The 12,166-nt window shown below is 39.3% G+C and overlaps 1 protein-coding gene across 1 annotated transcript; it reads left to right on the top strand.

Annotated features, from left to right (window-relative positions):
* Positions 1-633: 633 nt before the first annotated feature.
* On the top strand, positions 634-9,952 carry LOC143887884 (DET1 complexing ubiquitin ligase). The gene is made up of 4 exons (XM_077392127.1): positions 634-1,177; positions 6,457-6,517; positions 9,482-9,543; positions 9,629-9,952. Exons 1-4 carry the CDS (start codon positions 1,094-1,096, stop codon positions 9,710-9,712), a joined length of 291 nt encoding a protein of 96 aa, XP_077248242.1. The 5' UTR covers positions 634-1,093; the 3' UTR covers positions 9,713-9,952.
* The last annotated feature ends 2,214 nt before the right edge of the window (positions 9,953-12,166 follow it).

The following is a 12,166-nucleotide window of genomic DNA, read 5'->3' as shown; positions in this document are numbered from 1 at the left end:
ATTAGATCTTTTGTTTCATCAAAACTAGAAAAAAAAAAATTTTCAAGGGGGCACCACCGTGCCTCTCAACCAACGAATCACATTAAGTGAATCCCCCTCCACAATGGTACGATCCAAACTCTCTTTATCTAACCATAATATATCGCCTTCACTTTGGCCTCTAATGCGTCACAAACCCCAAAAGGCCCGGAATAAGCCCGCACAACTTTACTATAGTCATCACGACACAAACTGCCAACCCCACCCGGTCCTGGGATTCCAAGACTCGACCCATCAAAGTGCATTTTGAGCATCCCAATAGGAGGAGCGTCTCACCTCTGAGCAATCTGAGGCCCCCTCCCTACTAAAGCAAACTTTCCTCCACCCCTCCCATAATTCAAAGGCCGATACAAAGTGGAAAGCCGGACGGCATTTTGCCCAAGAAATACAGAGAGCAATAATTCTCATATAAAGCCAATACGGAGATTTGACAGTCCCCTCAAATATTCTAGAATTTCTCTCCTTCAAAATCACCCACTATTTAGCAAGCAAGCAAATTTTCCACAACAATTTACCTTTCTCTCTCCACGGTACATGACCCCATTGAAGCAACAAGTCCGGTATAGATAAAGGAAAGACCCAAACGATGAGGAACCTCATAAGGATATAGCTCCATATCTGACGAGTGAAGGAACAATGCATGAAGAGATGACCCACGGATTCCCATCCCTCAAACAAAGAATGCAATGGTCAACAAGCATAATACCACGCTTACGAAGGAAGTTAGCAATTATGAAGAGTCGTTCTCATATTATTTTTTGTTGATGGGTATAAGCCCTTAATAAATAGTAGTTGTAGGAGTGTGAGCAAAGGGAGAGGGGATATCAATACTTTATAGTAGTTGTTTAATTTTTTGTTTTTTTAAATAACAAGAGCTGAGGGACGATAGCAGGTTTTCTTGAGGTTAATTACTCACTCACTTTCCTTTCTTTTCCTCACATGGATTAGAAGAAGAGGAGAATGGGAGAGAAAGAGAGAAAGAAATTTCTCTGCAGATCACACTCCTTAATTTTCTTCTTCTTCTGATTCTCTCTCCTAAAGCTTCTGATTTTACATGGGGTCTCTGTTCGGGAACTGGCCTTCATACGATCCCCACAATTTCAGCCAGCTGCGACCGTCCGATCCTGCCCATCCTTCCGTAAGTTCTTCTCTTTCGTCGATCATCTTTTATCTCTTCATTTCTTGTTTTGGATGATCCAAAAAGTATCTTTTGATTTGTAAGTGAAAATATCTGTAATAAACAGAATTAGGGTTTTTCTTGTTTTTGTTCTCTCCTAATTTTGGATTAGGGTTTCTTGGGCTGGATTGATTTTCTTTTCTTTTTTGCTCTTCTTGTTAGCTGAATTACACTTTTGTGTTTTTTGGTTTCATGAAAGCTATGAGCGTGGGATGATTATTATGTTTGGAATTTGTGATATTAGGGTTTGTGTTTTTCAGTACTGCTTTTTTTCTTTTCTTTTTAATGTCACATAGTTGAGTAGAACAGAATTGGGTATGTGAATAGATTAATTTGTGCCATTGTTTGTAAAGTTATCAACTTTTGCCGGTTTGTCTACTAAATGTTTGTTATCTGATCGAGTCAGAATACTCAACTAGGGCATCATTTTATACCAATTGATCCCATATGAGGAAATGTAGGACTCCTAGGCTATGCTTGAATGCCATTCCTACCATTCGATCATACTAATCATGGAAACTCTGTACCATGTTACTAGAATCAAACATGAATTTTGGGATTTAGCAAGGGAAGGGAGCTTTCTGAGAGTCAAGGTCATTTGATGGCATGAGAATCTCGACGGGCATCCAATTAAAGGTTGAAAAAGATGTGGGGATTCACCAATGAAAGGTAGAAACAGGCTTTTTTGGCTATGTCCATTTGTAATCTTATAAATGAATTTGTATGAATGGAAAACATTTGTTGGGATGTGCGGTAATTAGGCAAGTGTTGGTGAGGCATCCTCCTCCCTTTATTGCAAACGCATCCATTCAGAAAAATGAGTCTTTTGTTACTGAACCAACATCTTGGGGGCATCTAATCTAATTTGAGTTTGGCCCACCAAAAGTAGCCAGCGCTAGAGTAGTAGATTGAATCTATATCATGTGCCAGTTTCTCACTCACTACGTTAGAAATCTATGCCTAATAGTAAACATTGCTGAAGTTTCACTGGTCCATAATTAGTAGTGCTATCTGCTATGTTCAGTTTCATCACCTCAAGAAGCAACAACCTATATTTGAGGATGTTTGCTGAGAAAGCTAGGTTATCAATAACCTTAGCTGTGTGGGCTTGGAAAAACATTCTACCTAGCTGCCTAAAGTGTGCTTCGCAAGTAACTAAATATATTTTTTAGTCATCAAAATTAGCTCTTTACCAAGGGGAAGTCTAGCTCTATATAACTTTAAAGTAAAATAGAAATTAGGATTTTTTTTCTTTTTTTTTTCGTAAATTCTATCCTACTGATACATGGGCTTTTTCCCTATTTTTTTTTATCATTGAACCCTTAACCATTTCTGAAATTCCCTCTCCCCCACAGCCCTTCCTCCCTCTCTCTCTCTACCACGCGAACACACACACACACACGCGCACACTTTTTTTCGTAAGCATGTTGACACCCCCCCCCCCCCCCCCCCCCCCCAAAAAAAAAACCCTCTCTCCCTGCCACCGCCACCTCTCTTCCTATCACCTCTCTCACTATGTATCTCCCACAACCTTAATCTCCTAAAAAATCCCTCTCTCTCTATCTTTCTCGAATTCTCTAGAAATGCCACTGCCCCTTTGCCAAGAGTTTCAAAAATCCCTCTCAGCCACCCTCTCTCCTCTCTCTAACCCTCTCCACATCCCTCTCTCTATTCGGGTTAATCGGTTTTCATCAGGATTTGTTGCTGATTCCTAGGGCAAGGGTCAAATGATTGTTCTCTTCTCAAAAAGTAAACTATCACCTACCAACCTCTCTCTGGTTTGCCTCTCCCTCTTTTCTAACTATGTATAATCTCTCTCCTCTCTTCGACCCTCTCCACAGCCCCCTCTCTCTATTTGGGTTAATCGGTTTTCATTAAGATTTGTTGTTGATTTCCAGGGCAATGCCGCAATGGTCAAATTTCTAAGGTTGTTCTCTTCTCAAAAAGTAAATCATCACCTACCCCTCTCTGTCTCTATCTGGTTTGCCTTCCTCTCTTCTCAAATTATGTCTAGAGTACTGAAACTAAAGCTTCAGTCTAGAATCTTCAAAGCAGTGGACCATCAAAGCCTAAAACATCGCAAGTATGTAAATTCACATGTTTATTTCCTATCATCCATGAAAATTCTTATGAACAACACATATTCTTCTTCTTATTTTATCTTTTTCCTAAACAAAACTTCTGGTTATACATAGCTTTTTCTTAATATGTGTTTTTCTCTATACGGGTTTTTGAATTTCAACACAAGAATCTGGAGACCCATCTGATTAATTTCTGATTATCGTAGTTTTTCTTATTAAATTTGCTTGTATTTTCTTAGATGACTGGTCTTTGTTTCATATCTCAGTGGCTTTTGGGGGCTTCTCAGCCTTCTCTTCTTCGTATTGTGTTTGCTTGGTCTATGGATAAGCTTTTGGGCTTCAGTTCAACTGTTGGGAAAGCCCCCTTCTATTGAACTATAGAAAATCGTGACCTTGCCTCTTTCATCCATTTAGGATCCACCAAGGCTTCATCGTCGAGAGGGAAACAGCCCGGATCACTAGCTAAGGCCCCTAAATGACCGCTAAATCCTAAAGGAGGCAGGGGTGTAGAGACAACCAGTAGGTTTGCCTAGAAGCAGCCACCCTTGAAAGTTTGCGTAATAGCTCACTGATCAAGCGCTCTTGCGGCGAAGATGAATGGGGCTAAGCGATCTGCCAAAGCTGTGGGATGTAAAAATGCATCGGTAGGGGAGCGTTCCGCTTAGATGGAAGCTCCCGCGTGAGCAGGTGTGGACGAAGCGGAAGTGAGAATGTCGGCTTGAGTAACACAAACATTGGTGAGAATCCAATGCCTCGAAAACCTAAGGGTTCCTCCGCAAGGTTCGTCCACCTCCATAGCTACGATCTTACGCATGGATTTGAGATATGTCCCTGAGGCTCTATTTGAATGCTGGTTAGCTCCGAGGTGATGCAAACTGCAGAGAAGAGACAGGAAAGTGAATCCCCGGGACTTACCTGGGTTTCCCCTGTTTATTTGCGGGTAAAATTGGAATGTAGGCAGTTAAAAACTTAAAAAGAACTAAAAATGACTTAAAAGGGTAGATTAAATTAAAAAATGACTTCTCATATCCCTTCCCCCCTTTCTATAGTCATTGCGATTTGCTACAGTGTGATCTTCTTCGTGCAACTAAAAGAAGGGGCGAGAAGAGATGACTGGGCGGAGGGACTGGCCAGTGGCGGCGGGCGGAGGGGCGGGGAGGAGAGGGGCTGGCCAAAAGAGGGCAGGCGGAATTGCTGGAGAGAGAGAGAGAGAGAGAGAGAGAGAGAGAGAGAGAGAGAGAGAGAGACTGGAGCATTACTTACAAAATAACCCAGTTTGTGGGTTATTTCTGAGGTACACGACAGAGATGCCACCTCACCAACAGTAGCACAACAGCTCCGATGAACTACTTGGTGCAAATGGCAACCAAGCAGTAAAGGGCTTGTGAAGTGCATTTTTTGTACGGGAAATCACTTAGGATGCCCGGAATGTGGCATCCAAACAGAGCCTGAGGTCACAGTCTGGGTTGTCAACTTGTCATTCTCACATGGGAAATTACCAAAAAAAAAAGTGTGGCAATACCATTTCACACTTGGGAAAATTTCCCATTTTCTCCACACCTAAAACCTATGAATTTGCCTTTCCTTTTCTCATCTCCATTTATACTTCTTCAGTTCTTCCTTCATCCTAAAAAAAGAGAAAATAAAAATATATAAAATAATGGCCGGCAATCCGATGCAGTTCATCATACTGGGTTGTCGATCAAGATCATAGATTAAGCAAAAGCTCTACTAGTCACTTTAGAACCATTGCTACCATTGCCATTAAAAAAAAGGAGAAAAGAAAAGAAAAACTCTTACCATTAAGAAGTCCCTCTGTGGGCAAGCTATCTACGCAGCAGCATATGTTGATGGCATTATATCACCAAGAGTGGCAAAAAGTCTAGTCCCAACTTAAGACACAATTAATTAAAAAGTTTGGGATAAAAGATTTGAAAGACTCAAGAATTTCTTGGCCATGGAAGTGGCAAGTTCACATAAAGATATCTTTCTTGTAAAAATGCACAGGACCTTTTTTGTAATACTTGGTTCCCTGCAAAAGCGAAATGCTGAATGTTGTCTCCAAGTCTATAATATATGTTGGTAGCAAGTTATGTCTATAGAAGCCCGTGAGCTTTTGGATTCTAATACTGCTTAGTGAGATTAGAATCGAAGTTGAAAAACCCCTGGGTCCCTTCTATGATAATCAAACTACTGTTCGCAGTATAGCCAACCAAGTCTTCCAAAAGGGGGTTAAGAATTATTTTGTTAAAAGGGCCTTGCATGAATTGCAAACACATTTTCCATCAGGAGCAAAGATAAATCGCTGTCCTCATTTTGCCTGAATTTCATACTGAGGCTAAAAGCAGAGACATGTTCAAATTTTTTGTTCCCAAATTAGGAATAATTGCACTTCACTATATCTTGACAGCGAGTGTGAAATGAAGTATATGGTAGTGCTTTGAGCTTAAGTAGAACTTTTTCTGTTTATGTTTATGGTTGTGATGTAGAACGGTAAAGTAGTCTTTTAAACTTTAATCTTATGTTAGTATGCAGTTTATTCATTAGTTGTCAATAGGGTTGGTTAGGCATTCACGTTTTTAGTTTAGGGTAATTTGGTCAGTTTTCATTATTTAACTAACTGCATCTGGAATCAAACGCGAAAAGTGAAAAAACTGATTTTTTTTCTTGGGGGGCCTGCTCATGGAATTTACATGTTATGCTGTTCCACATTATCTTTTGACAAAAAATGTCTTTGTTTCAGAATGTCTATTTTAAATTTTTTGTATCTGAAAGAGGCCACTCCGCTTGCTTCAACCTTATAGAAATTGCATCCTGAATGAGGAAAATGACCATTGTTGATTTTGGAGAAGCATCTACCATTATCTGAAATTTCTGTTTTCTTTATGCTACCCCAACAGTCGTCCTTAGTGTCTGAACAGTTTGTATATCTCTTACGTTTCATGTTTTGTTACTGTGGAAGGCTTATGAGTTTGTACTTGCCTTACTCCTGTATACATTGTTCAACTTTGAATGCCAAAATTATGTATATTTCTGAAGCAGAATCTGTTTATGTTATATTTATGACTTGACTTTCACATATGTGAAATTTATTCAGAAACTATTTAAAGAATATGTTTCTTTTATTTGCCTTGAAATCAATATCATGTTGATTTTCAGAAACTGGCACCTGCCACCTATCACCCTACTCATAATCGGACTGCTCCACCACCCAATCAAGGTAATATTTTTTCTTTTCCATGTCACCGTAAATATTTCTTAGTAGTTTTTGTTTGTCCATATTGAAGGTATATATGTTCTCATCCATTTGGAAGGGATCTCTTGACAATGTAATGCCAAAAGATTGTACTGCTTTGATGTAGGATCTTTAGTTTTAACACTTATAATTGAATATTTCCTCTACGAAGTAGGAACAAGCAATAGATGAAAGGGTTTAGTGTTTAATAAACGAACGATTCTAGTACCTTACATTGTAAGTTAGGAGATAATGATTTAAAAGGGATTTAAAATTCTCGTTCAGAAGAATTTTCCGAAAATAGTTGTATCAATTAGGATTTGGATTTTTAGATGGAATCTGGACAAAGGGACGCACAAGGGTTGTAGGGAACATCAAAAGGAAGGGGGCGATTGATTAAAATCCATTTAACCTAAGGTTTTGACGAGTCTTTTAGGCTTACCAATTTCTGGATGTGGGAGAAATTAGGGTGGTTGAATGGTTGTAAGTTGGAATTTCGGTTAGGGTTTATAACTGGGGTTTAAGGAAAGATAAGAAGGAAATGGAGGGTTTATGGTTGCTATTAGATGATATTGATGTTGCCGTTTAACTTAGGATTAGAGGTCTTCTTTGAAAAGAGACCGGATCGGGCCTTTCTGGCCCATTAGGAATCAAGGATACCAATGAGGCAGAAGTGAGGGCATTGGCGTAGGGCATTCGGACCACAAATAGAAGAGATTTAGATAGTCTTATTGTGGAAGGAGATTCCCTCAACGTCATTAATGGGATGGATGGGAGCAGCCCCACCCATAGAGGTTTGCAAAGATGATCAACGAGATTAAGGACCAAGTGGAGGGTCATCACGTCCATTTCCAGCAATGGTTTTAAATTTCCCCAAAATTTTTCTGGAACGGCTGAAATGTTTCTATTTCCATCCCTACCGAAACGAAATCTCAACAAATTCCTTCCACGCCATTATTTTTGAAATAAATTCCTGAAATTCGATCAAAATGGTCGGAACGATAAAAAATGGAAAGATGTTATGATTTACATCGTATAAAGGTTTTTTTTTCCTCAAAACCAAAAAATATCCTTCCCTAATCTGCTTTAAAATTTGAAAAAACAGTGCAAATCAAAGAAACACATTTTTCCTGCTTTTCCATATATTTTTTCTAGAAAACCCTATAGAAAAACATTTAAGATTTTAAATCTTTGTCAGCATGCTTTGCGGGCCTATCCTAGTTGATTCAAATGTGGGCCCACTTTTCATTTCAATATGAAGAGTCGTGGGAATTTCAAATTTTAAAACCTAAGCATCGTACAAATGATGAGTCTCTGACTAAGCACCGAAAGGGAAAATGTTTTTTGTAAGCCATTTTACTTTGCATTTCATTTCATTTCATCAGTGTAGAAAATGATATTTGGCTGGCAACATCATTGAACTACACAACAAGGTAACCATATCTTGTGCATGGGATGTCAGATCTGCATGGGACCAATAATACCTTGTAAGTCTGTGGTATTGACATAGAGTTGGGATCGAATGGGAGTTTTTCGAGGGCTGAAGGGTGGTGAAAAGGGACTGGTTTGGTTGATAGTGCAGGGGCTTGTTTTGGGTGAAACTTGGGTGGATTCTTGCGGATAAGGGGCTGAAGATGCAAGGCTGTTGGTGGCTATTTGAAATGGAAGTGGAACTGTTTCTGGATGTCAAACGGCCGCAAAGGGCTGTTGGAAAGAGAGTTTTGTGGCGTGGTTTTGCGAAACAGATGGATGCTTGTGGCCAAGTTGTGGGTTGAAGCTGGGTGGTCTCAGATGTTGTTTGGAAGAAGATTTTAGTAAGGTTAGAAATAAGTTTGGTCTATGTTTGGATCGGTTAGAACTTGGGTTTTAGGAAGATGATTGTTGGTGTCAAGAAGGTGTGATTGCAAGGAAGATATGGGCTGTTCGCAGTGGAGGGACTCAGATTTGCGGCAATAGGTTCACAGAACACTCGGTTTGGGGATCGTTTTTCTGCATTAGGGTTTGGAGGGAGATGATGGAGTTGACTGGTGAGTCAACTGGGAAACTTGATGAAAACCTCGGATCTATCCCGTTCTTGATCCTTTACAGATTTTCGCGGCAAAGTTGACAGTAAACTTAGAGATTAGGCTCTGATGTGTTTTGGATTTTTTGCTATGATACCAATTTGATGTAGGACGGGAAAGAAAAAAGGAAGAAGAAGAAGAAGAAGAAGAAGAAGAAAAGTAGGAAGAAGAAGAAGAAGAAGAAGAAGAGAAGTAGGAAAGAAGAGAGGAAAAGGGTAGAAGAGAAAGAGGGGAAGAAAGGGAAAGAGGGGGAAGAAGAAGGAAGAAGAGATTAAGGGGGAGAAAGCTCTCTAATCAATATTATTCCAACAAACTACCCCATGGCCTTGAACTAAAATAAAATAAAACAGATAAAAATAAATCCCTAAAAAAATAAATAAAAATAAACTAAAATCTAAAGGGGCAACTAAAATAAATCTAAAGCGTAACTAAGTCACTTATTGGGCCCCACGTGTTTGACCTCGCCTAAAGTAGTGCCTACGTCAAGGAAGCAGGATTCTTCGATTCCCGCTCCGATTCCCGTTCCGATTCCCGTTTCGATTCCCGCTCCGATTCCCGTTTCGATTCCCGCTTTCGATTCCCGCTCTGGCAACCTTGGCCTACATTCCTCATCACATTGATTTTGTAGGTTTTATTTGTTCATAGGGCCAGCTCATACTCTCTTTCATTTGTGTACACTTGTAGTTTATTTTTTGTTCTTTGCCTACTAAAGCCTTTTTATCCGTGTGTGAGTGTTCACATGTGTGTACTATCTGTGCTTTGATGTGAAATCTCAAACAGGCAACCCATGACTGTGGCCTCCTTGGGCGTTTTACTTTTTTCAGTGATCGCGTATCGTGTTGTTGACATTAGTATCATTCTTTATACTTCTTTGCTCTATTTTCAGTTATTTCAACCGAAGCCACAAATATTCTTTTAAGGCAGTTCTATCGAAAGGCTGAAGAAAAGGTCTAAGTTCTACATCTTTACACTAATATGTAGTGTGGCATTTTATTTCCCCTCGCCTTCTCATAGACTGACATCTTCCTTGCAGTTGAGACCTAAGAGAGCTGCCCCAGAATATCTGGTACCAGATCACGGATGCAAGCAGCCTAGGGGTTCTCTTCCAGATGATTAGAAGGTCAAGTTTTCTACTTGGCATGAATTTATTTATTTATGACTGGTAGTGCATTTGTGCTGATATGATCTTACTGTGAGGGAAATGTTAGCTGGCATGAATTTATTCATACCTTCTTGTTGATTATGTATTACTCTATCATACTTACTGTGCTTGTAATCTTAGGCCAGACATGTAATTTTTATGTGTAAAAACTCTATATATAATAAACTCAGGGGAGATATATTACCCTTTCAACCAGTGGACTGTTAACCACATATACAGGAGTATATATATACTCACTCCAAAGCCTTGAATGCCGAGTCAAATTCAGTCTAAACTTTGTTATATCAGAACTGTGTCAAGTATCTAGACTATGTCGCTTCAATAGACAAAGGAAGTCTTTCTTCAGTTTTTTCCTTCTATCAGCTGCAACAGTGAAATATTGTGCTGTTGATTATGATATCTAGTTCAATTTTCAAAAAAAAAATAAAAAAATTTATGATATCTAGTATGTAAATACCCTCGGGTTTTGGTCTTTGCCACCCATATATTTTATGTAAAAGGGATTTGCTAGGCAATTTCGCAGAAAGCCATTTCTCGGCTGAATTTTGCACGAGAACAGCCACACAGGCTCACTTTTCAACAGATTTTGTCTTATTCTTTTAATTCATCTGGGATGGCTGTTCTCTCATGCAAAAGCCAGCCGTGAAATGGCTTTCTGTGAAATTGACTAGCAAATCCCAATGTAAAATATTTTTATTGGTTTTTCAATGCTGAGAAATTCTAAGCAAATAGCAATGATGCCAAGTACCAAACACCCTTGCACAAACCCCATTTTTTCAATTTAAGCCTAAACGAGGAGAGGAATTTGAGGAAGCATAGTTGGGAAGCTAATAAGTTGGTGGGTATTCGACTGGTGGAAGAAGGGATTGCCACTCGGAAGAGCCCTGCCTTTCCGGAAATAGAACCGGAGGACCCCATCACAGACATGCTGAATTTTCAAATCCGGCACCTTTTGGGGGAGTTAGAAAAGTGTGCTTCCTAGGTGAGAATATCTTCGTGGTGTTCGCATGAATTTTTGGAAAAAGGATGGTTTTGCTTACGCTTAAAAAGGTTTTAAAGCACAACAGTTTTGGTGGCCTTCTTACGAATGGTCTGCGAGGAAGGTAGTGGAAAAGGCTTTTTCGGAATGGTACAGAATAGACAATTTTTGGGAGGTTTGGGTTTATTCCCTAAACCATCTTATGTTGGTCCCGGCCTTATGTATATATGATTGGAATATTAATATAAATTAGTCATCTTTTAAAAAAAAAAGATAATGCCAAGTACCAAACAAAGTGGTGGTTGGCATGAGCTTCTCCCGAAGACCCAGTTTGGATTGCAGGAATTTTTTTCCAGAATTTCGTGCTTCTTCATTGTTTGATTACACATGAAAAAAAGTAACTTGAACCACAACAATTCAAGTTTTATGGATCAATTACCAATGGGGGACAAAAATTAGGTGAAATTATGAACAGGACCCATGCTTTTCAGAAATTATCAACGGGGGACAAAATATGTCTTGTCATTAAAAGCTGGACGAAAATGCCATTTTCTTAAGTAACACGTTTTGCTTTTCCACTCTTCCCTCTTCTCTCCCTCTTTTTTTTTTCACTTTTCCATTTTCAACTTGTTTTTTTTGCCCTACCAGTCATCTTCTTCATCATTTTAGCCACCATTGGAGGAGGGAAAGCTCAAAAACTTAAAATGTGAGTTCATTCCCATCTCTCTCTATATTTAGGTTTTGTTTTTCATTTGTTTTAGGGTTTTGTATTTCTCCTTCTCCCTTTCAATGGAGGATGAGGAAGATGAATCGTACGGTAGAAAGAAAAAACCGTGAAAATGAACGAGTGAAAAAAAACAGGAAGTAAAAACGTGTTCATAAGGGACTTGATAAGCCCATTCGGAATTTGGTAACCCCATTTTGATACTGGATAACCCCAACCTCAGAGACTTGAAAACCCCCTTCCAAAACTCCAGTACCCTTGGACAATTTTAAGGGACTTGATAAGCTCATTGGTAACCCCATTTTGATACTAGATAACTCCAATCCCAAATACTTGAAAACCCCCTTCCAAAACTCTAGTACCCTCGGCCAATTTTCAGGGACTTGATAAGCCCATTCTGAAATTGGTATCCCCATTTTGATACCTGATAACCCCAATCATAGAGACTTGAAAACCCCCTTCCAAAACTCCAATACCCTCGGCCAATTTTCAAGGACTTGATAAGCCCATTCAGAAATTGGTAACCCCATTTTTATGCTAGATAACCCCAATCCTAGAAACTTGAAAACCCCCTTCCAAAACTCTAGTACACTTAGCCAATTTTTGGGGACTTGATCACCCCATTCAGAAATTGGTGACCCCATTTTTTATACTAGATAACTCCAATCCTAGAAACTTGAAAACCCTCTTCCAAAACTTTAGTACC

Source organism: Tasmannia lanceolata, unplaced genomic scaffold (genome assembly GCF_043159265.1).
Source record: "Tasmannia lanceolata isolate RefF3 unplaced genomic scaffold, GAP_Taslan_0.1 ptg000012l, whole genome shotgun sequence".
In the NCBI taxonomy this organism is placed as follows: domain Eukaryota; kingdom Viridiplantae; phylum Streptophyta; class Magnoliopsida; order Canellales; family Winteraceae; genus Tasmannia; species Tasmannia lanceolata.
This window is presented reverse-complemented; position numbering and strand designations above follow the sequence as displayed.

What these genes read in the sequence shown, in the direction of transcription:
- LOC143887884 (XM_077392127.1), top strand. Translation starts at nt 1,094, where the DNA reads ATGGGGTCTCTGTTCGGGAACTGGCCTTCATACGATCCCCACAATTTC. An exon ending in CCGATCCTGCCCATCCTTCC is followed by an intron (nt 1,178 to 6,456) that starts GTAAGTTCTTCT and finishes GTTGATTTTCAG; the next exon opens with AAACTGGCACCTGCCACCTA. An exon ending in ATCGAAAGGCTGAAGAAAAG is followed by an intron (nt 9,544 to 9,628) that starts GTCTAAGTTCTA and finishes TCTTCCTTGCAG; the next exon opens with TTGAGACCTAAGAGAGCTGC.